The sequence below is a fragment of the Aspergillus clavatus genome, genomic scaffold (genome assembly GCF_000002715.2).
Source record: "Aspergillus clavatus NRRL 1 1099423829802 genomic scaffold, whole genome shotgun sequence".
In the NCBI taxonomy this organism is placed as follows: Eukaryota; Fungi; Ascomycota; class Eurotiomycetes; order Eurotiales; family Aspergillaceae; genus Aspergillus; species Aspergillus clavatus.
The window spans coordinates 2,627,564-2,654,786 of NW_001517097.1; the positions used below are offsets into that span (position 1 = coordinate 2,627,564).

At 52.2% G+C, this 27,223-nt stretch overlaps 11 protein-coding genes across 11 annotated transcripts, besides 2 other annotated features; 6 read left to right on the forward strand and 5 right to left on the reverse strand.

Annotated features, from left to right (window-relative positions):
• Positions 1–483: 483 nt before the first annotated feature.
• On the reverse strand, positions 484–1,426 carry ACLA_042290 (uncharacterized protein; the record flags this gene model as incomplete). Its single annotated transcript, XM_001271432.1, has 2 exons — positions 484–1,021; positions 1,068–1,426. 2 exons carry the CDS (start codon positions 1,424–1,426, stop codon positions 484–486), a joined length of 897 nt encoding a protein of 298 aa, XP_001271433.1.
• A 540-nt stretch (positions 1,427–1,966) lies between these two features.
• On the reverse strand, positions 1,967–3,709 carry ACLA_042300 (putative methionine permease; the record flags this gene model as incomplete). The annotated part of the gene is made up of 3 exons (XM_001271433.1): positions 1,967–2,105; positions 2,164–2,564; positions 2,615–3,709. 3 exons carry the CDS (start codon positions 3,707–3,709, stop codon positions 1,967–1,969), a joined length of 1,635 nt encoding a protein of 544 aa, XP_001271434.1.
• An 805-nt stretch (positions 3,710–4,514) lies between these two features.
• Positions 4,515–5,930, forward strand: ACLA_042310 (zinc-binding alcohol dehydrogenase family protein; the record flags this gene model as incomplete). The annotated part of the gene is made up of 4 exons (XM_001271434.1): positions 4,515–4,754; positions 4,803–4,843; positions 4,889–5,334; positions 5,392–5,930. The coding sequence occupies 4 exons, from the start codon at positions 4,515–4,517 to the stop codon at positions 5,928–5,930; spliced, it is 1,266 nt and encodes a 421-aa protein (XP_001271435.1).
• Positions 5,931–6,554: 624 nt separating this feature from the next.
• On the forward strand, positions 6,555–7,979 carry ACLA_042320 (LLM class flavin-dependent oxidoreductase; the record flags this gene model as incomplete). Its single annotated transcript, XM_001271435.1, has 1 exon — positions 6,555–7,979. One exon carries the CDS (start codon positions 6,555–6,557, stop codon positions 7,977–7,979), a length of 1,425 nt encoding a protein of 474 aa, XP_001271436.1.
• A 319-nt stretch (positions 7,980–8,298) lies between these two features.
• ACLA_042330 (flavin-containing monooxygenase) lies at positions 8,299–10,233 on the reverse strand (the record flags this gene model as incomplete). Its single annotated transcript, XM_001271436.1, has 3 exons — positions 8,299–9,576; positions 9,630–9,879; positions 9,923–10,233. 3 exons carry the CDS (start codon positions 10,231–10,233, stop codon positions 8,299–8,301), a joined length of 1,839 nt encoding a protein of 612 aa, XP_001271437.1.
• Positions 10,234–10,779: 546 nt separating this feature from the next.
• Positions 10,780–11,997, reverse strand: ACLA_042340 (uncharacterized protein; the record flags this gene model as incomplete). The annotated part of the gene is made up of 3 exons (XM_001271437.1): positions 10,780–11,288; positions 11,335–11,736; positions 11,787–11,997. 3 exons carry the CDS (start codon positions 11,995–11,997, stop codon positions 10,780–10,782), a joined length of 1,122 nt encoding a protein of 373 aa, XP_001271438.1.
• A 1,504-nt stretch (positions 11,998–13,501) lies between these two features.
• ACLA_042350 (putative glyoxalase family protein) lies at positions 13,502–14,010 on the forward strand (the record flags this gene model as incomplete). The annotated part of the gene is made up of 3 exons (XM_001271438.1): positions 13,502–13,635; positions 13,686–13,882; positions 13,934–14,010. The coding sequence occupies 3 exons, from the start codon at positions 13,502–13,504 to the stop codon at positions 14,008–14,010; spliced, it is 408 nt and encodes a 135-aa protein (XP_001271439.1).
• A 691-nt stretch (positions 14,011–14,701) lies between these two features.
• On the forward strand, positions 14,702–15,883 carry ACLA_042360 (TauD/TfdA family dioxygenase; the record flags this gene model as incomplete). Its single annotated transcript, XM_001271439.1, has 1 exon — positions 14,702–15,883. One exon carries the CDS (start codon positions 14,702–14,704, stop codon positions 15,881–15,883), a length of 1,182 nt encoding a protein of 393 aa, XP_001271440.1.
• Positions 15,884–16,133: 250 nt separating this feature from the next.
• Positions 16,134–18,020, forward strand: ACLA_042370 (uncharacterized protein; the record flags this gene model as incomplete). Its single annotated transcript, XM_001271440.1, has 2 exons — positions 16,134–17,494; positions 17,543–18,020. The coding sequence occupies 2 exons, from the start codon at positions 16,134–16,136 to the stop codon at positions 18,018–18,020; spliced, it is 1,839 nt and encodes a 612-aa protein (XP_001271441.1).
• A 1,216-nt stretch (positions 18,021–19,236) lies between these two features.
• Positions 19,237–21,145, forward strand: ACLA_042380 (adenosine deaminase family protein; the record flags this gene model as incomplete). Its single annotated transcript, XM_001271441.1, has 4 exons — positions 19,237–19,393; positions 19,446–20,318; positions 20,371–20,888; positions 20,939–21,145. 4 exons carry the CDS (start codon positions 19,237–19,239, stop codon positions 21,143–21,145), a joined length of 1,755 nt encoding a protein of 584 aa, XP_001271442.1.
• A 3,741-nt stretch (positions 21,146–24,886) lies between these two features.
• Positions 24,887–24,914: a microsatellite.
• Positions 24,887–24,915: a microsatellite.
• Positions 24,916–26,117: 1,202 nt separating this feature from the next.
• Positions 26,118–27,223, reverse strand: ACLA_042390 (class I SAM-dependent methyltransferase; the record flags this gene model as incomplete). Its single annotated transcript, XM_001271442.1, has 2 exons — positions 26,118–26,724; positions 26,784–27,223. 2 exons carry the CDS (start codon positions 27,221–27,223, stop codon positions 26,118–26,120), a joined length of 1,047 nt encoding a protein of 348 aa, XP_001271443.1.

The following is a 27,223-nucleotide window of genomic DNA, read 5'->3' on the forward strand; positions in this document are numbered from 1 at the left end:
TTTATATGCCTCGGGCGAGAGAATTGCTGCCGACTTCCCATAGAAGATGCTACTGCTCACTCTTTCCCACGATAACCTTAAATCGGGGCCAGAGCCAAGGCTATCATTACACTGTAAGACCGGGGGATAGATAGTGCCAGCAGTGATTGGAGTCAATGTTGGGATGTTGCAGTTTGCCAGGTCGATTACGTGCTCGCACGGAATATTAGCCAGGATGATCAATTGCCGGGTGACAGGCGAACATCCGCACGCCGTCAAATGAAAAATACACGACTCATTCAACGATGATCTTGATATTATGCTAACTACTGAGACAGTGAAATGCCAGCGCTGTCGTTAAATAAGATGGACCCTTCAATTAGGCGCAGACATTTCTGTTCACAAATCAACCGCTCCAGCCATCTCAGCTGAGCGACATAAGGAATAATAACCCTACTGGTAGTCTACTACTGGATCCTCCCCCCACAGACCTATGTCTATGTTCTACTCACGATCCTCCGGATGGAACACCAGCGCCCGAGTCTCAATACTCTCCCTCACCTTCTCGCCCTCCGTCGCCGGATCCACAAACGAAGAATGCGGCACCCGTCGTGCCCGCCCATCCGTCTTGGAATCATAACACTTGAACAGCGTCACCAGCTCCGGCGGCTGTGCGTACCGGAAGTACCACTTGATCCCCGGGTTCGGCTTGACCGAGTATGTCTCCCCGACGCGGTGCAGGTACACAAGCTTGGTCGGGACGAGGTCGTCGTCCGGGAAGGAGAGCGAGTCGGCGACGGCGAGGGGATCCTTGAGGATGGTCTTGATGGGCCGCCAGACGTTGATGATCTGGTATCGGCCCTTGAGAAGCTCGGGGGCATCCTCGGGGAAGTAGTGGCTGACGCGCCCTTTGATCACGGCGTACGACTGGTCGATGTGCACGCTCCGGACGGGGGCGTTCTGGTATCCTGCCGGCGTAACAGCGTCTTGTGCATGGCGGCGGATGATGTGGCCGATGATGACGATGCGGGACGCACCAGTGCTGGTGATGTTATTGTAGGAGTTTGGATGTAGGTGTGGTGTCAGACTTACGCGTCTTTGAGCAGCTGCTCGGTCTCGAGGTAGTAATCCCGCTGATGATATCGTCATCGATGAAGTCCTTCTCCTTGCTCTCGTGATAGTAGAACTGGAGGCCGTTCTTGTCCAACGTATACTCCGACTCATGGCCGCTTACGTCGTGGACGGTCACGGGCAGTGTTACCGAGGGTCGATAGTAGGTGTCTGGTCTGCCCGCGTAGCTTGGCACCGGAGGAGAGCCATCCTCGTTCTCCTTGAGGAAGTTAAGGGTCGTTTGGACATGGTGGGGTGCGTTGGTAGCGGGGAGTGTAGTCGTGGTCTGGACCAGAGGCTCGTGGGTGGTTGGAGGTTGGACGGCTGCGGATGCCATGTTTTAGATCTGATATGCTCTTGAGTTGGAATGATTCTAGAAGGAAAGGTGTGTCATTATCATGTTTATATAGGTTTCTATGCAGGTTATTGAAAGACTTAGTAGCAGGCCCATTTGTCCGATAACACGTAATTCCTGTGGGTTCATACACCGAAGAAGCAATAAACCTGCTGATAAATTCTTCACTCACTGGATTGAACATCATGCCACTGAAAAGGTTGCACAGAGAAAACAGGATCCTAGAATGCATTTCTAATGTAAGTTGTTAAGCAGATGCTGGGCTGTAAGCCGTCAGATACCGAGCTCATGGGACAGACTCGTTCACGGGGTCGTTTGATTGTGATTCTAGAGAAAACTGTTTATTGTGTAGCCTAGCATATATCTCAAGTAGATGATTGATTGTGTTATATTCAGATTCTCTTGGGATACAGTGCGAAACGAGTCAGCATAGAAGGGAAAGCAAAGTCTAGAGTACGCGAGACGCCGGATCGTATACACCAGATCAACTCAAGATATCCAATACTCCGACATCCCATAGATCTAGAAAATGTACGAACGAACCAGCTTCGTGATACTGGTGCCATCGTCCAGCACATCCACCTCCTCTTCTAGCGTATATTTTCCCCATCGTGGCAGAAGAACCGTCCAGATATACCAATAGACCACACCAAACAAGAGACTAGAGGGCATTTAGCACTTGCAGGCATGCAAAGGAAAAGGAAAAAAAAGATACATACACTCCAACCCCGACGATGGCATAGGTCGCGTAGAAAAAGTCCACGTCGCCCTTTTGATCCGGAGGAGGAATAAACGGGGCCGCCAGGAGGGCAACACACACGACAATCCGCAGCCACACAGCAGGAAGCCACGCTTTGAACGGACGCGGTAGATTTGGCTGTCGCCTTCGCAGGAGAAGAAGGCCAATCGCGATTGCGAGAGCAAAGATCTGGCCAGGGTATCCCTCCACGTCAAGGATGAAATTATACACGTCATTCTGCGGAGGAAGGGCTATCACCAGGAGAGACGGGACATAGTGCACGATGAGTCCTCCAAGGGGGGAGTTGAATGGGCGAGAAGATGAGAGAACAGATGAGAATGGGAGGAACCCCTGCCGCGCAATTTCCTGGTTGATTCGACCCTAGAGAGTCATTATGCAAGCTTCTGCAGACAGCCAGTGGATCGACCTACCCAGGCAAAGCAGACCACCATGACGTTCCCAGCTGCCGATATGGCAATTGCCAGAGGGAACAGAGTCCTGCCGACATGCGCTCCAAAGACTCGCTCGAATAGGAGGGCCCCTACCAGCTCGCCGCTGTTTTTAATCTCGTCGATGGGAACAACGAGGAAGTAGGAGATGTTTGCAAGGAGATACAATCCACAAGCTGTGAGTAATCCAGACGGACAGACGGACTTGATCGTCCGAATCGGATCCTGGACCTCATTGAGGACATTATTGACGTTGTTCAGCCCAGCGTAGGAATAGAAGACCTTGAAGAGCGACGTCGACAGTAGACTCCAGCTCCAATTCGACCCTTCCCAGAGATTATCCCATTCGAAGACTTCGTACCCTATCCGACTGCCAGCCGTCGATGCCAAATTCGAGTACTCATAATCATTGGAACGGAAGAGAATCACCCACAGCCCGGTGAGCGCCATGGCCCCAATCATGAAGATCTTAACCCACCCCAACATGTTCTGGATCCAGATACCAGACTTAAGAAAACACCCATGGACAATTGTAATGGCGGTCAGAAGCCCGACAGCCAACGCCTTGTGCTGATACTCGGTCGGGTCGATGCTGAGCGCGAACAACGTGTACTTGGCGAAGATGATGCAGTTGCTCGCGGTGAACCCGAGCAAAACCGCTTGAACCGCAATCAGAGTCGACGCTAGGAATCGCGGACGAGGATACGTATATTCGAGATACACTTTGTCGCCGCCAGACCGTGGGAACATGCACCCAAACTCCATCGACACGGCGAGTCCGCAGGCAGCCAGAATGGTCCCGACCAGCCATACCAACAGCGATAACCCCACGCTTCCAACCGACTTTACTATTGAACCCGGTGTTGCAAAGATGCCGCTGCCAATCACGCGGGAAATCACCAGGATATACGCGCTGGACCAGTTGAGGTTGCGGCCATAGGTAGCTGTCTCGGGAACGGTGTCGCGCGTCGATATTGGGCGTCCATTCTGCCTGATCTGCGGGATGGACTCATAGAAGAGTGCCTCATCAGGACCTGTTCTGGAATCTAACAGCGGTTGACTGTCTGTGTCATTCATGGTGTGGACTTTTGACGCATTATTGACGGTCTACATTGCACCCTCGAGTTAGATATACGAGTTGTCGCCTGTCGGTATGATCAATCCTCGCGCGCCATTGCGCCAGGCAGGTGCAGGTGAACAGCATTATTAATGGTGAGAATCCTGTGAGACGTGACAGGATCCCTGCAAGTATGGAGACCGACATTCCGACGTGGACCGAAAGAATGTGCCTCTAACAGCGTGTGTATATTGATTGCTGCGACTGATGCAACTCTGCTTCTGGCGTCTGTCGACACCCCCAACTGCTGTGGACCTGGTCTATATCCATATCTATTTATTTTCAAAACCAACACCACGGCCTCTCATATTTGCAAATTGAAATTTCAAAAGTGGTCGTGCTGGAAAGATCGACGTCTGTTATCACTCCGCCATCGCCAGCCCTAATGACACCATCCCGCATTCTCCCCACGAGTCAAGTCAACCCGCATCTCAAGCAAATTATGAGACGCCAGTCTGGCGATTAAAGTATCCTGATGGCGAATGCTGCTGTACTCCGCACGAAGACATTCGCTTTGTATCTGTTTTTCTCGTCCGAGAGATGTACTGGCTTGTCCAGCACGCAATCATCACCCCGCTGAGCGCCATTATGCACGCATGCGAGAGTAGATAAGCTCATTCTGGGAATACATGTCTGGATAGTTGGAATGTTTAGATAAGAGTCACCTGGTGTATTTCGTTCAGTAGCAGGCGCATGTTATATGGACCATCCCCCTGTTCAACCACTCTCGATACCCACACACACTACCATTCGCGGGATATCAACATGACTACGGTATCAACCTACATCACGACTAGCCATGTGGACGAACGATCCTTCCATCGGCATCTCTACGTGAACAAGGCATTGGAGTCGACTGTCATCGAACGTGTAGAGGTTGCTGCAGAAATACAGCACAAGCCCATCCAGAACGCCTTGTTACTCAGAGGAATCGGGGAACAATACACGCTTGTCGATAATCATGCCATACCTACGCTCACACACAAAGACGAGATCTTGATCAAGGTATGCTCTCATCCAGCTAACGTAGCGCCCAGGGTTGACGATGCATAGGTCAAAGCCATCGGGTTGAACCCCATCGACTGGAAAGGGCCGTGAGTATTCCCGTCACCCTACTGCGGAGCATTGCTAAGTGGTAGTCTTTACAACTTTGGCATCCCCAGCCTCCCGTGGGTGAACGGACGTGATCTCGCCGGCGAAGTAGTCCAAGTCTCGGACGGATGCACTCGTCTACGAACCGGGGATATCGTCCTGGTTCCCTCGACGGATTACCGCGACATCCGCAAGGCTGCGTTCCAGGAGTATGCTGTGGCGACACACTTCAACGCGGCCCGCATCCCGTCAAGAAAGAGCGTGCATGCGTCGGCATCGCTCGGGGTGGCGTTTGTGGCTGCGGCTCTCGCGTTAGGGGTTTCGCTGGGATTGGATTTTGGTCATGTCTCGCGGTCACAAGGGCCTGACCTGACACATACAGTGGCCCAGGTTGACCAGAGTGAGATCCCAGCGGATATAGAAGAAGAATGCTTCTCGTCAGCACCAGAACAGGAGAGGCTCAAGCCAGGAGAATGGCTTGCGATATGGGGAGGTGAGATGAGATCTTGCACCCTTATACGCCATGTGGAGCACAGCTAAAAGATGATAGCCTCGACCACCACCGGATACATTGTTCTTCAGATTGCCAAGAGGGCAGGATTAAGAGTCATCTGTGTGGCAGACGTAGCTCGACACGGAGCTCGACTTCACGCCGCCGGTGCAGATTTCCTCATCGACCGCCACGATACCGAGCGAGCAGTGGAAATTATTCGTGGCGTGACGGGGGGTAAACTTCGATATGCTATCGACATCGTCGGCAGAGAGACGTCAACTCTCCTACAGCGGACATTGGACGCATCGGTCCATGGGGACGGCTCGCATGCGCATCTACTAGGATTGACTGGTCTTCCCAAGGAAAAGGACAGCAACATCATCTACCACACAGTGCCAATCAAACTGTTCCATACGTCCCCGGCGGTGGGCGAGGCAATAGTAACCTGGTTGGAGGAACTGTTGCGGTCTGAGACACTCCAACTCCCCGATATCATACTGGCAGAGGGAGGGCTAGGAGGGATCAATGCCTCGTTGAAGTTGTTACAAAAGGGAGAGGCATCTGGGAAACGAATTGTCATGGATATAGAGAAATGATTGCACGCATAGACCCAAATTTAGACAGGATTTGTACATATTATCACTATAACCATACCTTTTTATCACTTTAAGTTGACTACAGCTGTCTGACGCCTTTACTACTGAATTAGAACCAAGTAACTCATGGTGATAGATCTGCTATAGTCCAGGGCGGTTCGTACCCTTCAACCCTCAACCCTCAACCCTCGAGGTTTCTTCGAGTATCTAAACGCCAATTTTAAACATACCGTATCAAGCTATGCAAGTATCCGAGCATTCTCTCTCCTAACCTGCCGCCGTTTGTCTCCCTCTCCATTGGGGAAGATTTCCTCATCAATGCCAAGTGTGGCGCAATTTGGCATCTTGCGCACGTCTCTTCTGCCCATTGAGACATCACACTCAGTCGCACATGTTTCTCTAACCTGTCCATATTGAGTCAATCAATAGAGATACCAGTTCAGAAGATACCCCTCACGCCCCTCTCTGCTCCATCCTACTTTGTTGTGGTGGGGTAGATCGCATTCACAGATATGTCGTGATTGTTGATATGAAGCCGAAGACGGAGGTCCATCTATATCTACTCATCCAAGGGCACTTCTTTTTCGCAATCCCTCCTCTTCACTGCACATCCATACCTTCACTATGCCTAAACGACTGATCATCAACGCGTTTGCGATGCAATCGCCCTCCCACCTCAACCCCGGCCTCCACCGATACCCCACCGACCAAGGCCCCAACTACAAATCCATCAAGCACTGGATCGCGCTGGCCCAGAAGCTCGAAGCCGCCAAGTTCCACGCCATCTTCTTTGCCGATGTCCTCGGTGGCTACGATGTATACAAGGGCCCCGCCAACCTCGAGCCCACCATCCCCGCCGGCGCCCAGTTCCCCATCAATGACCCCCTCTACAGCGTCTCGGCCATGGCCGCCGCGACCGAAAGCATCGGATTCGGCATCACCGCAAGTACCACCTACGACGCGCCGTACGCGCTCGCCCGCCGCTTCTCCACGGTGGATCATCTCAGCGAGGGCCGCGTGGGCTGGAACATCGTGACCTCGTACCTGGATTCGGCGGCGCGGAACTTCGGGCTGGACACGCAGGTCGAGCATGACGAGCGGTACCGCATCGCGGACGAGTACCTGAACGTCACGTACCAGCTGTGGGAGGGCTCGTGGCGCGACGGCGCAGTCAACGCCCGGGATGGCGTGGCCGGATACGCGGATCCCCAGGCTGTGCGTCAAATCAACCACAAGGGGAAGTACTTCAATGTCCCCGGTCCGCATCTGTGCGAGCCGAGCCCCCAGCGCACGCCCTTCTTACTGCAGGCGGGGACGTCCACGGCGGGCAAGGCGTTTGCGGCGAACCATGCCGAGGCTATCTTCCTGCATGCGCAGAAGCCGGAGCTGGTGCGTCCGTCGGTCGACAGTATCCGAGCGCAGGCGAAGGAGTTGGGCCGTGATCCGTCCGCGATCAAGATCATTGCCGGGTTGTTGGTCATCGTGGCGGAGACGGATGAGGCCGCGCAGGCCAAGTTCGAGGAGCTGGCCCAGTATGGCGATACGGAAGGCGCACTGGCGCTGTTTGGCGGATGGTCCGGTTACGATCTGTTCAAGTATGCCGATGACCAGGATTTCCGATTTGTTGAGCTGCCTGCCGTCCGAAGCATGGTCAACCACTGGGCCAGCACGGTGCCTGGGACCGAAGGGAAGAAGTGGGACAAGAAGACCATTGCTGAATATCTGAGACTGGGAGGCAATGGAGCCAAGGTGATTGGAAGTGCAAAGACCGTGGCGGATGAATTGGAGAGATGGGTCGAAGTAGGAGACGTGGATGGCTTCAACCTCAGCTATGCCACCATTCCAGACACGTTTGACGATATCATCAAGTATCTGCTGCCGGAACTGCGCAGACGAGGTCTGTTCTGGGACGATTATGCGGTGCCTGGAGGGACCCTACGGGAGAACATGTACGGCGAAAAGGGACAAAACAGGCTGCCAGAGACACATCCTGGCGCGAAGTACTTTTGGCGCGAGGGAGAGGAGGTCCCTGCGTATGCGAAAGAATAGATAGTACAATAATACTATACTCCAACGTTACATGTCAATGGATTGGCGCTGAATACCCCCTGAAACATCTGGAGCTTGTTGAACTGTAAACCCGACCTAGGCACGAGTAGGCTATATGAGTTCCAGCTGGGCTTCTTTATGAACATATCACTAAAGTCACTGGTTCTTGATCACCGGTGCTAGATTGACTACGCAGCAATCGGTATCCAGGATCGTTGTGGATATTCTATCTATCAAACCCGGGAGATGCTAGCCAATTCGCTATCTGGCGTATGATTTGAGGATGATACATTATTGAAACCTACCCTCTATCTAACTACTACACATCCCACCATCCCTCCAGATACGACCGTAGATCAATCGTCTCCGGCTTCTTCAGATGTGGCGTCAGATCCGCCTCCTCGTCTCTCTCTCTCTTGGTCCATCCGTCGCCAAAGTAGGCGAACCGATTCCCACTGGGGTTGGTGTAGATATACTCCCAGTCCTCCCACCGCGGATCGCGACGGATATAGTTGAGATGCGCCGCACTTCCGGGGAACAGGCCGTGAATTCGTCCTCCGGGGCGACCGCCGTTGTACCACGAGCTGCAGTTCTCGCTCCATACCGTCCGGGGATAGAACCGGTCGCAGTACTCGACAAAGTCATCGGCGGCCTGCCTCGACGGCGCCATGGCCTTGATGCCCTGGCTGCGGATCTTCCTCAGGATCTTGGCAATATATGTGACGAGGTTCTCGATGCTGTTGGGCACACTTCCGCCATGCCCAGTGGAATGGGGTCCTCCGATCCAGAAGAGGTTGGGGAAGCCGGGCGTGGCCACGCCTAGGTAGTTATAGGGATGGCCGTAGAGGCCGTCGTGCTTCCAAGCCGACTGAAGGTCGATCTCTCCGGAGATTATGTGGAAGGGGGGTGAGTGATCAATGTTGGCTCCGGTAGCGCAGATAACCACATCCACCTGTCGTTCGGTTCCATCCTCGGTGATGATCGCATTCGAGGTGAATTTCTGGATTCGAGCTTGGATGTAGCTGACGTTTCCCTTGGTCAGAGCTTCCAGATATCCTGGACCAGGTGTCGGACGACGGCAGTTGGGAGGGAAGTCTGGAATGATCTTCTCTCCGAGTTCGGGTTTGTCGACGACCCGTTGGAGCATCAGCTGGGTCCATTTCTCACGCTGTTCCTTGTTCTCGGAAGATCCCTTGAAGACAGCCCCGAAGCGAGAGAAGTAGCCCTGCTCGACACTCTTGCGGTACTTGATGTAGGCGTCTGGGTCTTTGAAGCTCTCTAGCTGTTCCGGAGAGAAGAGATTTGGCTCAAGCCGACGGACTCCCGTCGTGCCAAAAGAATCGGCAATCCAGGTGCGATTCCGCGCATAGTGGTCGACGTGCGCTGCGATCGGCTGGATGGAAGGGAGAACCTGTAGACCCGATGCTCCGTTACCAATAAGCGCAACCCGCTTGCCTGTGAGATCGACATTGTGGTTCCAGTTGGAGGAGTGGAAGAGCGGTCCCTGATAGTCCTGGATGCCTTCGTAGTCTGGGAGCTTCCATGCATTGAAATGCCCGATGGCGTTGATCACCACGTCGAGCTTCTCCTCGTAGACCTGCACAATTAGCCTTGGTCCTCCTGATCTGATCCGCCGGGGGGGTATAGTACCTTTTGTGTGTTCAGATCTTGAAGAGTAACCCGCCATTTTCCCTCTGCTGGAACCCATTCCACGCTCTGGACCCTCTGGCGCGGCCGAAGATACTTGTAGACATCGTATTTGCGCGCTACGCCCTGCCAGTACGCCCGGATTTCATGGCCTTGGGCAAACTCCTCGGTCCACTGCGTGTTGGGCTCGAACCCAGATTGGTAAACATGCGCGGGGATATCGCATCTTACGCCAGGATAAGTGTTTTCGAACCTACTCAGTCAGAACGGAACTCAGATTGGAGTATATGCCATACCATGTTCCTCCCACATCCGCGTTCTTGTCGTAGATCCTCAGATCTAAGCCAGGCAGCTTGGCTGGCAACAACACTCCCGCCGTGATTCCCGACAGTCCCGCGCCAATTATACCGACGGAAATCGGTCGTACTTGGTCAATTGGGTGCTCCTCCAGTTCGAAGGCCGGTCTGGATGGAACATCGCTGGCATCATCCACAGCTTTGACCTGTGTAATAGTGGCATGTTTTTCATTCGCCAGGCTCGCTGAGATGGCGGGGTTACCATTCAGCAGAGTGGTCTCTGCGACGATCGGTTCTTGGAGGACTGCCATTGCTTGTTTTATTCTTCTATACAACATCCAAGAGCGTCCCGTCTGTTTGTTGGGGGCATTTGTGACGCTCATTTATACAGCCTCCTCCACTCCGCAGCCATTTGGACACTCCGAGGCGCATGATACGGATCGTTGCACGCCATCGATCATGGCTGTGAGTTCATCTGCCCCCAGCGGCTTTTCTCGAGCTGTTCTTCTCCATAACTTTCTGATTTGGCCGTGGCAGTGAGGGGCAATTGGAATCTGGTCCAGCGAGAGTCACCTCATTGCGGGACGTGATGGTGTCACTGCCAAGTGATTTGTACTTCTTGCTGGTATTTTTCACTTGTCAGTGCAATTTCTCAAATCCTACAAGAAATGATTTATTTAGTATTTAAGTAATTTGACTCGAGAAGAGAGTTCCTGTTCACTTCAATGATCTATGCTTGAAGTGGGTTGGTAATCAAGAAGCCGCAAGATATATTATCTTTGTATTGACAGACACTTGTAAACGGCATGAACTCAATGAACAATAAACCATAAGATAAATAGAATCGTGAATATCAATCATGCAAGCTGTCCGCCCTCGTCGAATCGCTTCCACATCCCATCAAGCAACTCATGTCGCCGAAGAGCCCAGGCAAACGAAGGATACCACTCATCCCTGCGGTAGGCTTCGTACAGTCGAGCGATATTCTGAGCCGGAATCGGCAGACTGTCCCATTCATCCGCTTCCACAGAGATCTCCTCTACGCTTCCATCAAGTTTCACTAGCTCCAGCTTGGTCTCTGGACTGCCGACGTTCTGAAACAGGATGGCCGATGTCAATCGGAGCCAGCCTTTGTCGCCCTGGATGCGCCAGTCCAACCGGGGAAGACCTGGGATCTCTTTGCCGGCATGCAGGCTTATAGTCACAAAGGCATCGGACTTTTCCACAGTGCCGTGCATCAAAATCTGATCAGGGACTGTATTCCGAACTGCCTTTTCGACGACCTGGCCGTTGCTGTAGTCCACAATGTCGAGCGCCGGACGACTAATCGCACAGCTGCTCGAAAACTTCTTGAACTCACCCAAAACTGTCATGCATTAGCTTGGTTCCTTAACTGGAAAGGTTGAACCTACCCGTAGCTACGGCTTCGAGAGTATGGCCTGTATGGATGCTCATCGGACTTCCTCCCACTGTTCTGTCCAAGAAGTATCGCACATTCTTGCTCTCAGAGGTGAGCTCATTACCACAAGACCCGAGCAATGTACTCGATAAGACTCGTCCAATGGTGCCTTGGTCGACAAGTTCACGCATCTTGCGGATGACAGGCGAAAAAGACGCCTGAATACCGACGAGTGTCTTTACTTGGTGCGCCGCTGCCAGGTCGACCATTTCTCTGGCCACTTCCAGATTCTTGTCGAGCGGCCATTCCACAAAGACCGTCTTTCCCGCCTCGAGGCTGGCCCGCACGGTCTGCAGGTGTCTATCTACACGGACGACGCATACCACCAGGTCAATGTCGGGATCATTGGCGAGATCTGTAGGCGATCAGTACCGGGGGTCAATCCCAGCGGAACTCGGGAGCTACCTTGTGAATTGCCGTATGTTTTGATATCCGCCGGCAATCCATATTTTTTGATCGCAGCCTTGCCTGAATCAACCGAAGTATTGAGCAAGGCCGCGAGGGTAAAGTGTTCGGAGCGCTGAAGGAATGGAAGATGGGCACTGGAGGCCCAGGAAGTGCCCTCGTAGTCGGTCGCGCCTGAAAGGCCAATGAGACCTACACGAATAGGTGACATGTTTGAGTCTGGGGATGATATGAGATATGTGAGGATAACATCTCGATGAAAGAAGGCTTATATGTTCTTCTTATTATACCCCGTTTCGCTGCTTAGAAATCCAACTCCTAAAACTCTCCGCTGGAACAGACCACACTTTATTAACAAAGTCGGGCTTGCGTGGATCAGATGGCCCGATAGTCTTGGTATGCATGATTAGATGCTTGCATTATTCCATTCTCCCAATACCAGCACGGCCGAGGTCAACGAGATGACATGAACGTATCCGTCCTGCATACACCGACCGGTTTTGGGTCCGTTTTTGGGTCCTATATCCTCGATATCTCTGGGCATCCAGTGGTGATGATCCCGCTGCCTGTTGAGAGGACGTGGTCTCTTTTCGAGGATCCTATAGAAGTCTTTTCGTTTGCAAAGAGATCATCAGAGTCTCATTTGAGGCCTCTACTGGTTAGCTGGAACTGATAGAAGGTTGGTGCAGCTCCTAAGCCTTCTGTTCCAGAATCAGACAGCTGTAGCCCGAGGTGATGCTATTCAGGCTTTGTAAAACAGATTGGCATATTCTGGTCGAATACTTGCGTTATAAACGAGTTTATCGAAAGCGAATTCATCAACCCGGCCATTGAGAGTTGCTGATGTTGAAACTAGATTGAGGGTAAGTGCACCGACGGGCAGATAGTGTGCTTCAAGTCTCATTGAACTGAAATAGGAATGTCATTCACGAACACATTACACCAAGATAATATTGAATGTCCTCTAGACTTTCAAATCGGTTCATACCGCTTTCCTACCGCCCATACACTGCATTCTCTGCCTCTCCCCGGGTACATGCGGGTACATGAACAGACATTTCCCTGGATCTGCCATCGCCCTAGAAGCTCAAGCCAAAGCAGAAGAAGCAATCTCACCGCAGTTACCAGAGGTATACACATGAGTGCTCTGAAGCTGGAGGGCGAAAGGCTCCTGAGTCATGGACAGATGACTCTCTCGTTAGCGATGACCAAGAGCGCAGGCGACGAAAAGCCAAGAATACCTCCTTCATATCAGGAAAAGAATCGCGTGGCGCGGAATTTTCACCAGTTTGAGATCTACTGCAATATGCCCCGCCCTTGTGAGAGGTACGCTCACGGTACATGGGATCAGGCATCCTCCTGGTACCGTTGCCAACTTGTGCCGTGGGAAAATACACAGCTTGCCTGCGTTCAAGGTTACCTGCTAAGAATCATGGCACCAGGTAGGATGGTCTCTGTTCAATCATACTGCTGTGTGACTGGCCCAAGTTCAAGCAGCCCTCGAAGACATGGCAGAGAATGATGTAGAATGGGCCACGTTTTTTGCCTCCATGGGGGGATAGAATCATCCACTATCACCCACAAAAGAAGGTTTCCGACGGGACTCGGATTTCGGTTGATTGACTGGGTCATCGGCCTTTCTCCGAGCCATATAAGATCCGTCGTTCCCCCCGCAGTAAGCCATTTGTTATCAACCCGACAGACCGCATATCCCAATGATCACAGCCATCTCCCACGTCAACCTCCTTGTCCCACCGGGGACATTGAAGGAAGCAACCGAGTTCTATGCAGAGACCTTAGGACTGACTGCTACCCCAGTCCCGCAGCTCCAGAGGGAGACTCTTGCTTGGTATGGACTCACTCCCCAGGCTGATCATGCCAGGCGCTAATAGAGGACAGGTTCAACATCACGCCTGATGGTAGTCAACAAATCCATATTGCCTTTGGGCCGAACGAACCTAACTCGAGACGGCATCCCTGTCTGCGTGTAGGGTCGTTGGATGATCTGCAGAGATTGCAGCAGCGGATCTGGGATCACCATCTGCGCGGGGGTCCTGCTGCTCCTCTCCATGCTGATCAACCAGGCGAGTCTTCCGGTATGGCTCGATAAACCCCTTACAAGTGACGATACTAACGGCTCGGAATAGGCTCGAAAGGAGTAGAATATCCGACTCGGTTCTTCGCCAGGGACTACGCAGGCAATCGGATTGAGTTCAGTCTATAATCGTTGAGGGTACTCATATGTATAGAACTAGAACAAGGGTGACTGATTGGGTAGATCAGAGATTTCTATTCGTACGCTTGTCGGATCTCCTCGGGACTGAACTTCCCTGTAAACAGGCGAATCATATAGCACCACTGGTAGAGAATGAAGATCTTACCATGGCCAGATTATATGGCGCAGGGGACTCTGCGTTTTGGAGATGATTCCTGCCAAACGGCCCAAGACAATGATAGCTGAGATCATTAATCTCAATTCACCCGTGAGGTTTGATGCGTAGAGATTCCCTACAGGTCCATGATCCTCTTTTTTGCTGCTGAAGGCACTGAAGCCGTATGAGAGCCTCTCCGGAAGGCAGCAGTCCAGAGAAGAGAAAGATGGAGAGAGGGGGATAGATAAAGACTTCAAATGCAGGCAATGTGCTTGGCATCCTCGTATCTCATTAATATCCAGACGAGGGTCGTGGTTCATATGTTGCCAAAGCTAGTCAATAAAGGCAATCTGTCTGATGGATCAAAGATGTGAACAAGCCAGAGTGATCGCCTGCGGGGTCAACGAGTGCGTGATCTGAACTGATCGATTGCGTTTCTCCATCCTGGTCTCGGTGCAACATCGCTCGGAGAGACATATAAGTAGGCCATTCCTCGATCGTCTCTTCTTTGCTCGACCCAGTATATACGCTATCGTAGCCACCATGACGAAGCTCTATGAGAAGCAATCCTTCAAAGCACCGGCTGCTGGATTCACGTTTGAATCGTTTGATCTGCCCTCAACCAACCAGCGTATTCTCGGTCCACCACATCCTCCAGACACCGTCAGCCCATTGGCCCTGCGTCCATCCACTGGCATTGAGACGGATATTACTCTCGACGACGTCGTCGAGACAGTCAACTCACTACAAGCACAGAACGGCACATTGACCGCAGCACTCGCCCGTCATGGCACCCTCCTCTTCCGCGGTCTGCCCATCCACAACGCCACGGACTTCAGCCGCTTCGCACACGCATTTGGCTACAGGCCCCATGAGATCATTGGAATCGTAGTCGATCGTCCCGTACTGGCGCCGAACGTGGCGCCGGCGAGTGAAGCTCCCAAGGACGTGCTGATCTACAATCATAACGAATCCCCCCAGGTGCCGCACGCACCAGAATACATCTTCTTCTACGGCCACCGGGTGCCAGCTCGCGGCGGGGAATCGCCCATCTCGTCGTCGCTGGAGTTGTTCCATCGGGCGCAGCTGGAGATACCGGAGTTGATCCAGCAGCTCGCCGACAAGGGGATCCTCAGTCGCGTGGTGTACAAAAAGGAGCCCGCGTATGTCGGGGGATCTTCGCTGCGACAGGCATTTGGGAAGGAAGTCCAAGAGGGGGATGATGAAGCAACCCAGCGACGGAAGATGGAAGCGCAGATCGCCCGCTATGGCCGAGGGAAATTCACCACCTGGGAATGGACGGAGGACGGGCTGGTCGTGACGCATCGTCTACCGGCCATTCGGACGCAGCCACGCACCAATCTCCCCAGCCTCTTCACAGGCCTCGCAGCGTACTACAAGAATATGACCGTCAACAACCACGGAGGGAGGAGGAATCTCACGCAGCAATTGTATGGAGACGGCACCCCCATCCCGGAGGAACACTTGGCGCAACTAGTTCAAATCACCGACGACATCCGCGTGCTGCACAAATGGGAGCAAGGAGATATTCTTGTTTTTGATAATGTCATCGCACAGCACGGACGAGAGCCCTGGGAGGGAGACCAGAAGGATCGCGTGGTGATGGCCAGTCTGTGGGATGGAGAGTCGGTACCGGGGGCGTATGGCTATGGCGAGTGGGCGCAGGTGGTGCAGGCATTGGATCCTGTAGAAAGCAGCGTTTAGTTGTGATATGCGATGGGTAATTCTCAGAGACAAACTGCCCTATGTTGCCTGATTCTGGTTCCATCTCTGTCTTTGGCCTTCCACCTGCGAGGCTGAATTGTGCTTGGCAACAACGCTTATCACGGTTGTTTCAGTTGTGAGTCAGTGACTCAACCTGCATGCTTTCTTCAATCGAGCGATGATAAAATGGCAGTCTATATCCCCAAGTTAATGTCATCTCATTAACATTAACATCAACATCAACATCAACATGGCATCCGCAACAGTAATCACATCCCAGCCCATTTCTCTAAACCAGCCTCACCTCGCGGCTGATGGCTCGGAAGAAGAGGCTGCCAAATGGGCCTCCATCATCAAAGATAATCTGACTCGACTGGAAAGCCCCGAAAACATCGACAGGGTTATCCTATTGGCGCCTTCCGATGCCAACAATACCAGTCTCATCCAGAAGACCGCAGCTCGCATCTATCCCGCTGGTGCTGGTAACGATGCCCCGGAGGTCCGTTACCAGAAAGATCTGGCCAAGCTACGAGAAGCCGTGCGACGAGCCGGGCATACAAGCGCGGGCGCCAGTACGGCAGCAAAGAAAGAAGTATCCCAAGAGCCGCAACCGCGTTGGTCCGATCGGATTCTGGCGCAAGGGCCGTGGGATCAGACAGTCGCTCCCGACATGCTCAAAGGGGCCCCCAGTCTGCCCATGCCAGTTGAGATCAGCGATGCCGACTCGCTAAGCCCCTTTTTCGACCATCTCCAGCTCGGCGGTAATCATGAAACTGCGACAGATCCCACCAGCCAGGGTCAGAGAGCATCCGAGCCCTACTACGATCTCCCCACCCTTGAGTTCGACAAGGGTGTTCTATACGAGGACGGCCGGATGGACCTGTGCAAAATGGCTCTGGGTCCACCCAATATCACCCGACTGATGCAGAGTCTGCGGTCCAACACCTTTGTGCGCCATTTCCTGCTCGGCAATAACATCATCGGGCCTGTTGGGGCACGATCGATCGCACAGTTCGTGCGAGACTATCCCGACCGCATCGACACGTGGTACCTAGCCGGGAATTGCATCGACGGAGACTCATTCTCGCCCTTGGCCGATGCATTGGTCAACTCGCCAGCCGTCACGAATCTCTGGCTCAAGCGGAATCCGCTGGGACCGCAGTCGGTCGATGCGCTCTTCCGTCTGATTACACAAACGCCCAATCTGCGAACCCTCGATCTTGACCAGACCGAGCTCGGAGACGCGGCAATTGCAGAGCTATTCACCAGGCTGGCCGAAAATGTTTCTACAGCTCCATCTCCTCTGCGGATTCTGTATATGTCTGCGACTGGGGTATCGACGGCAGCCTGCGAGGCCATCGCTCGCTACCTAGCATCGCCGAAGTGTCAGCTCTCTTCCCTGTACTTGTCCAACAATCCGATCGGTGACCTTGGTGCCAAGGCCTTGACACATGGACTGCAAAAGAACAAGACTTTGCATCGTCTGTCGCTGCAATCGATTGGGCTCACAGATGAGGGTGCAGCGCCACTGATCACCTCGTTGCATGCGCACCCTGCTCTCGAGACCCTGGATCTCGGCCAGAGCTATGCCACACAGGACTTGAATGCCAGGTGAGTTTGTTTCCTGCCTAATACGGATGCAGGATCCTAACGAGACAGGTTCAATTACCTCTCTGGTGAATCCACGATCAACGCCTTGTCTACCTTGGTAACTGCCTCATCATCTCTCTCCTACCTCGCCCTTGGTCCACAACCCTTCTGCACCACCACCGCTCTACCTTTCTTGACAGCCGCGCTGGAATCGAAATCGATCATGTATCTCTTCCTGAAACCGCTCATTCCTTCGCGCGCAACTCCACGCGACAATGCAAAGTACGCCAGTCTCTCCAAGACTCTGCACACACACTGCCTGGCCAATATCCGCACGCATTACAACAATCCTTCCCTGACATACAAGGAGTGGGAGGATGAGCTGAAACGCTGGTGCGTGAGTGACGAGGAGAGCGTGCGCAAGATTGACAGCGTGTATCGCAATCGCGCGGCGCAGAAAGCCCGGCGCGGCGAGGAGATTCTGCGCAAATGGTGGGGGGAGGAGGAGAAATCAGTGATGGAGGAAGTGATGCAGGCTGGGCAGTAATGATTTCCAATGGTCCTTGTCAGATATCTGCAGATGAAACATTCATGTTCCTTTCTCTTAACCATATGTCCTTCTGAGTTGTCTCCCCCAAGAGACTTGGAATCATAAAGCCAGGGGTAGATGCTTCACTGGTGAACATCTCCAACGATGCCGAGGCAACTTGTTCTCGATGTAGGCATGCCGTAATTCCAGAGACTGATACTACCAACACATCGAGGCCATCCGCCGTGAGACATGTAGATTTGACGGTCGCATTCCACATCAAGCTGACCCAGCTGACTGGCAGTGATAGTATGTATCACCCATGACTCGTCGGGCTAATCTGAAATGCAGACTGAACCGGTCAGAACCAGGATCTTACGGACATCACCGTCGAGGACGACCACACCAATGGATCCGGTACATTTCGGGTCACTGAGGCACCGTAGCCAGCCGTCTATCTATCCCAGGGTTTTCCAAAAATTGCGGCTGCAGCCTCAAGCCACATAATCCAAGCTCAAAAGCAAGCATAGCGTAGTGGGGACTTAGAGCATAGTGGCGCTCAGAAATCTCCGATTTGACGCCATCTGCCTCTATCTCGTCCAACTTTGTTAGTCACAAGCACAACCCCCAAGGTTAATTGTGATCCCATCTCCCGGCTTGACATCTGTCATGAGCGAGGCATCTGTCGTGCCAGAAAATGGTACAGGCGTGACTCGGCACGGGCTCGCCTCCTCTTCATCAACTGTTTATCAACATTGCCAAGGAAGGATGAGAGACATGCCGTAGCTGAGGCACCGCGTAACACAATCGAATTCGAGATATGAGACTGAGACCCAATAGATTGACTCAGAGGGTATCGAAGATGGCGATATGGATATTCTCCGTCCTCAGGAGCCATGGCAATTGGATCAAGGCCCAAGGCACTGCAGGGGAAACCACCACAGCCGAAGCCCGTCCGCAAGGGACAGCAGGGGTCATTTCAATAGTGTCGGATAGCGCTGTGCTAGAATGGAACATGCAGCGCTGATCATGCCAGAGAATGTGGATCAAGCCTGCCCGATCGGGAATTCGGGACGGTCAAAACATTCAGCGATACTGCTTTTCGGTGTTGGCCAACACGCGTGGAATAGCCATATATTAGGTCAGTTGGGCCGTTCACGACGCAGAGGTAGAGTATTGTTGGCGCCTTTCCCCTCACCTCTCCCAGTAGGCCTCAGGGAAGCAGTCATCCGACATGAAGCTGCGATGTCTCGTGGGCTTTGCCCTTTCGCTGGCGGTCGCGACTGCAACCATCATTCCCGACGATGTGCCCGATCCCAATGATAGCGCGGTCAAGCGACATCTTGTGGCACGGTCGGCCATGATCACCCTGGAGAAAAGGCAGCGACAAGGTAAGTCCCTGCAATACCAACGTTGAGCTGTCCTTGGCTGATCTCTTCACAGACCATGAGTTCCGTCAGAATCTCTCGGTCGTGGTCCGCCAGGCTGATGTGATCGTCCAGGCCATCCGTCAGGAAGAGATTGAGGACTACTGGAGGCAAGCTGGGACGCCGGAGCGTCCAGAAGATGAGAGATTCGCCGGAGAGATGTTCCCGCTCGCCAGGCCCTACATCAATGCCACCAAGCTCTGGCAGATTGTGAAGCGCATGCCCAAGGGGGCTTTGCTCCACGCTCATCTCTCAGCCATGTTGCCGTACGACACGATTCTCGAGACAATCATCGAGACAGAAGGCATGGTGATCTCCACATCACAGCCCATCCTCGATGAGCGGAGCGCTGAAAATGCGACCGTAACTTTTGCGCATGTCAATACAACCATTAACACCTCTGCGGAGACGATCTCCTCCGCGGACTATGTCCCCAATACTAAGGTTTCCGTCAAGATCACGGCCGACCAATTTCCCCGCGGCCGTTCCGGCTTCATTGATTTCATGAAGTCAAAGCTCACGATCCTGCCAGAGGACTCCATCCGCCATGAGCTCGGTGTCGACGAGATCTGGAGACGGTTCCAGGCGTGTTTCGGACCAACAGATAGTATGCTCAGCTATGAACCGGTCGTCAGGACGTTCTACCAGAAGTTGTTCGAAAGCCTCGTGGACGATGGTATCAACTGGGTTGAGATCCGCAGCGGCGGATCGAGCGGCAAGTTGGTCCACACCGGCCAGGAAGACGTTGATCCGGACCTGGATGTCTGGTGGGAGGTGATGCTGGACGAGCTGGACAAGTTCCAGGCCACTGACAAGGGAAAGCACTTCTGGGGAGCGCGAGTGATCTGGTCTGACACTAGAAGCAAGGACCGCGAAAAGATCACCAAGAGTATGTCGACCTTTTTTCTCCATTTTTGGCTAATTACTAACATTACCGTCAGGCATGAAAATTGCCCTTGGGCGCAAGCAAAAGTTCCCCGAGCTGTTCAGTGGCTATGATCTGGTGGCGCAAGAGGACCTCGGCCGTCCTCTCTCAGACCTGGCTCCGGAATTGATCTGGTTTCAGGAGCAGACGCAGTATCTCAACCTGACCATCCCTTTCTTCTTCCATGCCGGCGAGACCCTTGGGGATGGCAATTCGACGGACTACAACCTGGTGGACGCGATTCTTTTCAAGTCCCGCCGCGTTGGACACGGATTCTCCTTGTACAAGCACCCCAAGCTGATCGAAGAAGTGATCGACAACGCTGTCATGGTGGAAGTGTGTCCCATTTCGAACGAAGTGTTGCGCCTGGCGACCGATATTCTGCATCATCCCCTGCCTGCCATGATCGCGCACGGTGTTCCCACCGCCATCAGCAACGATGATCCAGCCATTCTAGGACAGGACATTGCTGGCTTGAGCTATGATTTCTATCAGACCATCCAAGGATTTGACAATATCGGTCTGGCTGGATTGGTAGGGAACCTTTTCCGAATCATCCCGTACTGATGCTAACACAACAGTAGGGAGCTCTAGCACAGAACAGTCTTCGCTGGTCCAACTTTGAGGACCAAAGCGATGCCGACTGGCTCCGAGATATTGATCTGGCAGCGCGCGGTGATGGGCTCAAGGCTCAGCGCATGCAACACTGGAACCAGCAGTGGGAGGAATTCTGTCAGTGGATCGTGTCAGAATACGGCAAAGAGTATCCGGTCTCTGCAGTCGCCTTGTGAATTTTCTCATAGCAACCCTTTGCCAGTGTTTGACCATTTGATACGAGAGATGGAGGATGCAGACTGGTTTAGTCCCGTCCAGCCATGATGTACACCTGTCAAAGCGCGGTCGAGCATCGGCACTTTAGTTACTTGAGAGATAATGATACCATATTCTTGAATGAAACCATTTTTAATGCCAGGGGTATGATATCCCACTGGTTTCTCTCTTGTGCCTGTCTGTTGTGTTATTTCAAAAGGGTGAAGCATGAACATCACGTGGACGAAATAGAGACGGACAAATGCCTCAGGCATAAATCCGCAAGTTGGGAATGATGACGTCACTCTTCGTTGTGACGGCCTTGCTGCCTGAGATGGCCTTGGTTTCCAGGCAGAAGGTCAATATGTACAGGATTGACCCAGGTACTGTTCAGATTTTTTGTTGAAAATCCCTGTGAAATTACTGACAATTGGGGGAGCCAATTTGATGTACTCTCGAAGTGAATCCGGTGTCGTCCCCAGAAATAGAATTCCTAGCACCCGGGGATATATATTAGGTTGATGACTGTGTCCACGGTGCATGACAGCGATGCATCGGGTAGGTACGAGGCACTCGCCGCACTACAATCCCTCGGCCTATTTCTAACCTACATCGAAGGGCATCTTGCAGCCTTGTCCCCAGCGAGCTAAGCACTCGGGGATTGCGAGTTCACCGACGCGGTGAAGTATGCCCAGCAAGGGATCCAAAAACAGAAGGCTTGGGTCAGTCAGCATATCAAAGTGGAAAGTCCACAAACCCTGTTCATTCCGTCGGCTGCCATCGAGGAACTGACGGGCGCATATTCGCGCATGGCAGCTCATATCCGTTCCTTACCAAGCTCTTGTAACTACATACTCGCATGAAGGAGGTAGTGTGAAGGGATGAAAAGATGATACCAATGCTACATTATGTGGGCACACCCACGATAAAGGGATATTATAAACCGAGTTTTCATTGAACAATATCAGCTTGCGTCCACACAAGTATCTTCATAATTCTACATCATGATTCGTGACGGTTTTCACCATAAAGAGATACCTCCGCCTCTGAGCCTATCAGCCACATGGATGCGAAATTAGATCATACAGGGTGGAAAGCTTACCTCTTAGCTCATTGGCTTGCGAAGCCAGCTTCATCGAGCAAGAAGATCATCCTGTAACCGGGACAAAACACTCCCATTGTGTGCGTCTCACGGGAGAATAGTCTTGTGGCAAATTTGTCTTTGACCGTCGTGCCTCAGTCATGTGCAGCCAGGCTCGCAACAATCTGCTTGGCTTCGTCGATGTCATCAAAATCCCATGGCTTCAGGCCAAAAGAATGCATGAACTGCGTCCAACCGCCATAGCTCTGGACAATGGCTCGCTCTGCAGGGGTAAGTGGGGGCTCTATGCAATAAAGAATGGGGTAAATCATTAGTCACTCTCAGTCAATACGGTTGGCCATAGAGAAAGCAAAGCATACGGAGAGCATCAGTAGAAGGCATTATTAACGCCAGGAATGTGCGGAGATAAACGGTTGATTCGAGTGAGCTAACAAGCCAACAGTTACAGAACCTGGAACAAGTCGGCTTGAAGACAGACGCCAAGAACGGTTATTTGGCGTTTCAGGCTCGATCTGATATGGACAGACACAAGGAGCAAAGGCGAGAGTCTGGATGACTTGATGAACTTGGTGAAGAGCGACTGCTGAGAGAAGAAGCAGCGACGCGTTGAGACGCCTGAGCACGTGATAAAGTCGAGTGGCAGCCTGGCAGCCTGAAGTGTCTGTCGGAGGTTTCTCTCAAGATGATCACGAGAATAGCTTCATGACGATCAGTGTGCACGAGTGCAGCTGCGATCAGCTTGGGATCTTTGATGCCTTCAGGGTATCAAGTCTCTCACGCTCATGCTATTATCTGCCCGGTATTCGATCATTGTCGATTCGTTTTTCTTGACGTATGTCGCGTATCATTGCGTGTCTTTAGACGGGTATAACTAGCTCAACAGCAGCTACTCGCTACAATATATCTCAGATAAAGCCCGCCGGCTGAATCCGCGCTAGTGAATCAATTTGTTAGTTAAATACCCGCTCTCAAGGCTGCTCTATACAAGGATTTCTGAGCGACATACCAGGAGAATGACAAGCGCATTGAAGCCAAGCACACCTTGAGCTATCCGCCGGTCTTTTGACTTGGACCCCATCATTAGTTCCATTAGTCGAGGACTGGGGTATAGCCTCAAGTCATTGGCTATATACGATACACTATAGGCTACATTTCCCCCAAACTTCCCCAGACGGAAGGTTCCAAGGCTGGAGATCAAGTCTGTGTCGGTGTCATCGTCTGGGACTTCGATAATGCTTACTCGTGGATCCCTGGAGTGTTCGAGGGCGGTGCTTGCCTGTACAACGAGACTCTCGAGGTCAAGCCTGCCTTCTATCCTGTCGCTGATGCTCTGCAGTGTCTGCTGAATGTATTCGGACTGTCTATTGAGATAACATCCGGAAATCGATGGTCATCGGGGCATATATCTTGAACTAACGACGGGGTTAGGAGGTTGATAGGAACTTAATCGATTCTTTCTTCAACACTAGATGATGTATGATAATGTATGACCGGTATGTTCACCCTGCCGGTATCAGCGAAGAGCAGAACACAGAACCATAACAGGACCTTTATTTATATCCTTTGGAAGAAGGGACTATCATCATTTTGCCTAATATTGACCTTGCATAGCTGCCAAACCGATGATCTTTTGTCGGCGTTGAACGAACTATTTGACAATGTTGCATCTGCGTATCCTACCGGTTAAACAGGTGCATGAAGGATCTCTCATATTTCATCACAAAGACCAGTCAACCCCATCTTTCGCTCTACCCCAGAAACGCCTCCTTCTAATCATCCCGCATCGCCTAAACGTAGGATGGCCCGTGAGGATGTGTCTTTGGATATGATTGCTGATTGTCATTCGCTCCGGTACGTAGGGCAATCCCGCAGGTGCGCATTTCAATCCACCTGTGTCTCACGTGAGACCGTAGCCTTTGAACTGGACGACAGAATATGGCTGGCGGGCTAACATAGGAGATGTGAAGTTTCATGGAGAGCATACTCCGGAAGAGAGATGCTGGAGCTTTCACCGAATAGGCCTTTCTTGAATGGTGCTTGTGGGATAATGTGCTCCCTTCGGTGGGTCCGAAGCAGGCTTATCATACGCAAAGCACAGCTTCGGCATACCATATTCGCCAGGTGGCAAAGAGAATGCTTGATAGGGTGTCTTCAAGATCAACCTCGCTTGTCTTGCTGCGCGGATGTCACCTTGCATCTAGCACAGTACAGACGGCCCGCCGGTCCGGGGGGGGGGGGGTCAAGGAGAAGCAGAACAATGCTGAGAGGGATGACAATGCGCTGAACGGGACCCAATCTTATATCCTACCGGGTAAATGAAGATGTCACGATGGAGGGTGTCTAGTAGAATCGAGCTGAATGCAGCGGGGGACGAGGATATAAATACCAGTAAATGTCGATTGTTAATTCGGTCCTCATCAATAACATCACATCAAGAGAAGACAAAGCAATTGACACTCTGAAGACTCTAATCAAGCACTGAAACCAGGTATGCCCTGCGAGTGGCCTCTCCGGCCATCCTTTCACTCGCTCACCATAGCACCAGTCCGTGAATATGCAATTCAAAATCCTCCTTGGTGCTGCCCTCGGGGCGCTCATCTCGACCGCCGTCGCTGCACCCGCCCCAGCTCCAGCCCCAGCTCCAGCCCCTGAAGCAATCCAAGCTGTCGCCCCCCGTGCTACTTGCAGTGGATGGTGCGGTGGTGGTACCTGCTGGTGGCAGTGCCCTAACAAGTGCGGCACTGCCGCTGGTTCTTGTGCCTAGATGCGAGGGAGGGGAGTGGCAATTTGAAGGAAGGGAATGTGATTCATGTGGAACCTGTATCAAATTCGTGGAACAAATGGCCAAATCCAGGGCCACCTTTGGTAAAACCGTTCTTTGGAGATGGAGAACAGGATTGTCAGCCTCTTTTGGTGGTGCTTGGTTGAAATCGATTAACCAGAGATGCTGGGATCAGCAGCGGTATTCGTTTGACTCAGCAACAGTATCCCCGGCTGTTTTTAAAGATTGTAGTTTACTTCAAGGACAAGCAGTGATGGATACTGTCGATCATATGGAGTGTGTAGCGTCTGCAGAATGTGTGTCTGTGACCAAAGTAGAATTCATATTGGTTACAGTTTATCTAGCTCATGCCTATGATCATAACCTTTTTGTCGCCGCAGTTTGCTACTCATCCTCTTTGCCTCATCTTCGGCTATCTCATACTGCGCAGGTTCGTCACTATGTATGTCCTCATGGCGACCACGATCAGAACTCCTCCGGGCTTATATACCGACCAACCGAATGTCAAGGAATTAAAAGTGTGCTAACCGAACGTCCAAGGTAAAAATTCATTACGGAATACGCAAGTGATATTATTGATCATCATATGTCACACGCTTCTTACTGCGAATTGCTCGCAGGAAATCAAGCAGAAGTCCGGAGAGCTCTTCGGGCTGATCTTCCAGGGAGAGGTGCCCGATGTCCTCATATCAGCGCGTTTCGATAGCAAGAGGCTGTATCGTCGTGCTCCGGGTTGTAGCAAGGGCTCTCAAGATAGAGAGGAAATGAATGAAGAAAGATATAGAAAAAAAACAGAGGGTCTGCTCCAACTGGGAAGACAAAGAACTAGCATGATGTCCTGTGGGATCCCATGACTCGACAGGAGTAGCAGTATCTACCTTAATACCCTCCAGTGGGCATCACCATTGCCTCTTTCGTCCTTCAAGATGGATTTATCTGGATTTCTGTTGCATGGATCAGGCGATGGTATGGCCTTTTGCGGCCGTTGCTCTACGGACGACGGAATACAACTGTTCAAATGACAGGAGAGTGATGTTTGAAATGACTACCAAGGTACTGATCATACTGATCAACAGCAGAGTCCCCTCTCAGCTTTTCGACCATGGATAAAATGCGCGTAAACAAAGAGCTGCTTCCTGTCCTTGAATTCCTGCCGCACCTTCGCGATGAGAATGCGACATTCCGTCTCAGACCAGCCCAGAACGCGGGTGAAGAGCGCCAGAGTCAGAGGCTCCACGGAATCAATGGCATGGATCTGCATGAATTGCCCGATCTGCTTGAGTTTCGGGTCACGGGGCCAAGCGCCAATGGGGATCTTGAGGATATCCTCATGCACGTCGCTAAAGCCCGCACTGGCCAGCTTCTTCGGGAGCTTTTCTACAATATTCAACGGTTTCCCGAACCGAGCCGTGCCTTCGGTCAGGAGGCGTTGCCAAAGCGCAATACTTGAATCCTCGGGCAGGGGGCCGTCTTGCGAATGAAACCAGGCCCGAAATTCTTGGATTTCATAGTAGCCTCCAGGCTGGAGGTGTTGGTATGCTTGCTGGAACAGCCGGTCCCAGTCGGATATCGATCCGACCATATTCCGCTGATGGATATAGTCGAAGGGCTTTTCTTGGGAATACGGCCATTCAGTCTCGACATCATCCACAAAGAATTCGCAATTGGGAGCGACCCTAAGCCGAGTTCAGACATGAAGGCCGACAGCGTGAAGATAGCAAGTACGACGACCTACCACTGCGGTTGAATGGGGCTCAGGTCAATCCCAAGGATTCTGGCGCCGGGCACTTCATCCGCAACATCGAGTACCCAGATTCCCGTTCCGGTACCAATGTCCAGGATGCGCTTGGGGGAGTCAGGAATCGGAGCCTGGTACAGCTTGCCACCGAGCATCATTCGGAAGATATGGTGAACCATGTCCAATCGATCCTGCTCCGTCTCATCGTTGGGGAATAAGTATTCCCCTTCACGAAATTTGTGGTATCGGCGGCCATTTTCGTACACATAATCCACGATGCTCGAGGAGATTGAAGTCGTGATGGAGTGTAGATCACTATCTGTTAGCGACGAATCCGTGTCGTTCGAGTCGGTGTCGACTTCGATGCTGGATCCTTGCAGAGGAACAGATATTGTAGGAGTCAAGCCGATATGATCATCCGCTGCCATCGCTTTCAT